This window comes from Capsicum annuum, chromosome 4, assembly GCF_002878395.1.
Source record: "Capsicum annuum cultivar UCD-10X-F1 chromosome 4, UCD10Xv1.1, whole genome shotgun sequence".
NCBI lineage: Eukaryota > Viridiplantae > Streptophyta > Magnoliopsida > Solanales > Solanaceae > Capsicum > Capsicum annuum.
In genome coordinates this window covers 223,672,725-223,678,060 of record NC_061114.1, presented here as the reverse complement: position 1 = coordinate 223,678,060, position 5,336 = coordinate 223,672,725, and the positions used below count along the sequence as shown (strand labels likewise).

Below are 5,336 nucleotides of genomic sequence, written 5' to 3'. Positions count from 1 at the left end.
AAATAATTTTAAAAAAAGGTTATGAGAAATAGGAAATTAGGGGAGTAAAATGAGATTATGGATAAATGTGGGGTAGCATTTTAACCATTTGCTTTGACCTCCAAAATGCCCCCCGAAATCCACGGCGTCAATCACATGTTCCACTTTTCATTATTCCCTTCCCCCACGCGCACCTCCCTTGCGTTTCCATCAATCGTCTCCAAAGCATTTGTGCGGGTGAGTGAGTTGAGTTCACTCCCTCCGCTTTAAATCAATTGAACACTTTTTATTTTGAATAATGCTTAAGAAATTATTAACAAAATGATCAAATTACTATTATACACTTTATCCACATTAATGAACATAAAAATAATTTGTTTAAACTTTAAAAAAGTATATTAATTGTAAGAGCAAAATAAATAAATAAAATCTTAATTAATTTTATCTTGAATTAGTAAGTGATCAACTAATTTGAGACATATATTTCTAATAAGATCAACAATTAATACGAGACAGGGGGAGTAACTTGACTTGGCATTGAATTTATGAAAAAGAAGAATAACTTTTGAAATTTTTGATCTAGAATAAGTAATAAATGTTTGTGTAATTATAAATTATTTCCTTATGGATAAAATGAGCGCTTTAAATTTAAATTATTACTAAATATAAAAATATGTTGTTATTTTTAAGATTGATTAAAAGGAGAAACGAGTAATGTAAATTAAAAGTAACTATTTTCTTACATTAACTCACGTCTCACTGAATGTAAAATAAGTAATCCTGAATGGTAACTTTTTTATTAACTAATGAACTGTTAAGCATGACATATATAATTGCATTCTAATTATAAAGTTAAATTAGTTGATTTAGTGTTTTATTAATAATAATTAATTATATATATCACTTTTAGTTAATTTAGCATCAACATAGTCAGCATATTTATTAATGTGAGTCGTTACTCAGAGGCTTGTGATATAAATTCTACATCCTTAATTAAATATTTTGACTTAGAGGATTAGGTTTTAATATGGAACTTTTTTTTTTTTTTGATACTGTGCGAATTCAAATCAATCGAGGTATTATCGATTTGATATCAATTAGGGGCGGAGCTAGTTTTTTACTAGGCTTTCATCTGAATTTCTTCGATAAAAAATTATAGTATTAATATATAATTCAAATATTTTTATGTATATATTATAAACATTAACCCCCTTCAATTAATTTTTCTGAAAATCTAAAACTCTTTTAACAAAAATTCTGACTCCGTCTTTGATTATTTATTACCAATCATTGAAAATAGAATAAAAATATATGTAGCTCTACGTGCCAATGAGTTACTCATTGGCCGACTCAAGTGATAAGTCGGCTTTTCCCATAATAATGAAAAAATATGAAGTGGATCTCCAAAGTGTCCCCATTCTCTTATTTTATACTTCCTCCGTTTCAGAATAATTCACTTGCTGAGGTATTTATTGGTATTTCAAAATAGTGAATTATTATTTTTTTTTTAAATTTATCCTTATGATTTGACAATCAATTAACTTTTGAAAATGTATTACAAGGTCAGTTTTTTCCTTTTTAGGGGTAAAAATGAAAAGTTATGTTAAATTTATGTCTTTAATGCTTTTTCCTTAATTTGTGTGTCAAAATCCAACAATTCATTTATTATAAAACGGAGGTATTACTAAGTACTAATTTAATTTTAAAATTTTATTTCATAGAATTCACATGTAAAGAGGTCCTATTCAGAGTAAGTGCATAACAGAAAAGTTGTTGACAAGAAAGTCACTCCAAAGTTTTAAATGTGCTTCCCTTCAATTCTTTTTTTGGTTTTTCATTCCGCGTTTGGTCTCCGCATTAGAGTCTCGATTAATTCGGATAGCGCGTTGCTAACAGTACTATATATATATATATAGTTTAGAAAAAAAAACTGTAATTTCATTTAGTTTTCATGAATCCCAACTGGACTTTTATTAAAGAGAGTAGAAGGTATAATATGACAAAAAGAACATGAGCCATACCTAATCATGCAATTTTTTCGTTTCACTTTTGAAAATAATATATAGCTATATATTTCTTATTTCTCATTTAATATTTGATATTCATTTTGGTGTTTGACTCATAAAATACAAGCACTTATTTGGCATGTCATATATAGTATAGTCCTGCAAAATTGGGTCTAAAAAATAGAATGTACACAAACTTATGTTAGAAGTACAATTAGAAAAAGAGCAGCGGAAATAAAAGCATAACAAGATATATTTTAAATTAAAAAACTTTAAATTCTGACGCTGTCTTTTTGTATTTACAAAATTAAACTTCTTCTTGAGTTGTTTTTTCTATGACGATCTATTCTTGCCCAATAGACAATTGCATCTTAAAAAAATTTAAATTTGTCAAGAAACAAGTTGCTTTCCAATAACATCCAAGGACCAAGATGTTGATTATATTAAAAAAATATTTGATTAAGACTTAGTCATTCTTAAGATATATATGCAAATATGTATCTTAAGATTTCTCTTTTAGTCTCTAATATGAATATTTAATTATAAGTGGATACATGTATATTTTCTTTTTATTTTTTTGCCCTTTAAATAAAAGATGTAATAGTAAGTTGGATAGAGTGGAATAAAGGAATAACTTTTTATCTAACTCCTTTTGAGTTTTAAGGATTGGAATAGGCTGAAATTTTGCTCTAGAAGAACAAATATCTTTGAGAATGCAAAAAGGCAAATTTTTTGTGATAAAAAATTTCCATGTTATTATTCCAAAAAAAAAAAAAGGTTTGTTGTTTGCCAATTTGTATGAAGTTTTTTTAGAGATGATTTTTAATTCAAGGAAAGTTTTCTAAGAAAAAAAGTTGTAGAACAATACCTTGGGCTGTTTAGCTTAAATTTAGCTTAAATTTAGAAACACTTTTTGGTACATTACAAAACTTTTTAAAAATAATACTCTTATTTTATTTTAACGGTCACTTTAATTCTTATATGCTAATTTAGAACATAATAAATATGTATAGTGTTGCCCTTATTTAATAAAACCAGGTTGATTTTCTTGCCTTAATATTATGCACATAATTAATCTTAAACTTTTAAAGCGCTAATTATTTTAAAATAGTTTTTTAATGCTAAACTGACTTATAATTCCGAACAGACAAGAGCGAATTGCTACCATGATAAATATCCCTCGCCTCAACTTTAAAATTGTGAATTTGAGTTTTGAAATGACCAAAAAAATACCTAAAATAAGTATTTTCTCTTTTACTTGCCAAAAAGTTTGTTGTAACAAAATTAGTATTTTCTCTTTTACTTACCAAAAGGTCTGTTGTAACGAAATTGGTTTTCTATTTTTACTCCCCCAAGAAGAAAACGCGCCAAGATGCGCAATGTAGCAGAAAAAGCGCAAGATAAGTCAATTAACAGCTCATATATACCAGCTTTATTTTATTTTAATAATTTATATTCCCTTCGTCTCATTCCAACATATTCTATTTTATACCGTGATTAAAATATTATGAACTAAATAACAAAATTGTTATTTTTATCCTTTATTTGTATTGATGATATTCATTAGGCATAATAATGAATATTAAAACTATAATTATATTAATTGTAGGGGTAAAAAACTTCCTAAGTGTCATTTTATGTTTCATAATTTGACAGGCACAAAATTTAAGAAATAAGAAAAAACTTTGCTGATTTTGATTAAATTATCTTTTATCAAAAAAATATACTATTATTACTATTTTTAATTAAGTGAAAATTTATAAGTACAATAAAAGTAAAAAAATATAATTGTATATTTAAATAGTTAGCAAATAAAAAAAAGATGATATTTTTTTGAGACAAATAAAAAAAAATGATAACACATAAAATGAGACTATGAGAGTAGTAATATTAGGGATGATAACCATCAAAGATATAGTACAAACGGATGAAGTTGCTCCTCCTTTAATGAGAGATTTTGGATTAGAATCCTGAGTATAGAAAAATCTTTGATAGGGAGCACTTCCACTAAAGAGGTCTCGAATTTGAGCTATGGGTATGAAAAAATTCTTGTTAGGTAGCGTTTCTCCCCCAAATGGGCCCTATACAGTGCGAATTTAAATTAGTTGAACTCCAATGCGAATAATGGACACCAAATTGAAAACTAAAAAATTAGAAACGGTGGGTTTTATCGGACATTGTGAGCACACATGTTATTACATCCAAATATTGCAACAAAAACAAACCGGACACACACCTCCTCTCTTCTTCAACAAACAAATCTATACAACTAACAAAATTAACATAACACCCTTTTTTTCTTCCTTATTATTCCTTCTTTTTTTATTCCACACAAACCAAATTCCCCCATACAAAATAAAATTAAAAGTGTAGAGGAAAAAAAGAGAACAAAAAATAAGGAACATTGACAACTTTTTATATGTGCGTCCAAGGTAAATTTATAACTTTACAATGGAATTTTTGCTGCGTTGAAACATCGGGATCCGTGTTTGTCTATCATCCTATGTATTTTTTTTTTTTCATTATTTTGACATTTTTTTTACCCCATTGCAAATTTGGATTTTGCAAATGTTTGGAAAATGTTTTTTTTTTTTCCGATTTGTTGGTTTTTATTGGTTGTGAATTAGAAGATCTTTGATTGTATTTAAAATGGTTTAGTTTTGGTGTGTGTGATCGGTTATTTGATGGGAAATTGGGCTAGATTTTTGTGTGTTTTAATATGTATTAATTAATATTAATATTAATGTTAATGTTAATGTGGGTGTTTAATATGTATAGGTTATGGTTGGAGTTGCGTTGACCGATTGAGTTGACAGCCAATGAAGGATTAGTGGTTACATTTTTGTTAAAGGGAAAAAGATATAATCTTTTTAATTTGATTTGGAAAGGGAACAAAATTATGTTGTCAAAGGGTGAGCATCAAACGGTACCATTATCTGTGTTGTTGAAACGTGAATTGGCTAATGAGAAGATTGAAAGGCCTGAGCTTTTTCATGGTCAAGCTAGTCAGAGCAAGAAAGGAGAGGATTTTACGCTTGTCAAGACCGAATGTCAGCGTGTTTTGGGTGATGGGGTTGCCACCTATTCTGTTTTTGGAGTAAGATTCTTGTGATTCTTGAAGAAAATGTTACATTTGATAGGTTAATGTTGTTGTAATTCCATGTTGTATATGTGTATGTATTGGTGTTTGTTATTGTTGGATTGTATGTTGCTTGAACTCTCCAGAATGTTGTCACACCGCGTTGGATCCTTTGTGATTCTTGAAGAAAATATTTCATTTGATATGTTAATGTTGTTGTAATTCCATGTTGTATATGTGTATGTGTTGATGTTTGTTATTGTTGGATTGTA

The 5,336-nt window shown here is 27.8% G+C and overlaps 1 protein-coding gene across 2 annotated transcripts in view; it reads left to right on the top strand.

Moving 5' to 3' along the window:
- Positions 1-4,177: 4,177 nt before the first annotated feature.
- LOC107867145 (probable protein phosphatase 2C 12) overlaps positions 4,178-5,336 on the top strand; it is a 10,327-nt gene continuing 9,168 nt past the window's right edge. Inside the window, exons 1-2 of one of the 2 annotated variants that reach the window (XM_016713265.2) lie at positions 4,178-4,417; positions 4,764-5,082. In XM_016713265.2, the coding sequence (XP_016568751.1) occupies positions 4,885-5,082 (198 nt within the window). In that variant the 5' untranslated portion in view covers positions 4,178-4,417; positions 4,764-4,884. Of the gene's footprint in view, positions 4,418-4,437; positions 4,491-4,763; positions 5,083-5,336 lie in introns of those variants that run through there. The other variant, XM_047411183.1, reaches the window with a different exon arrangement.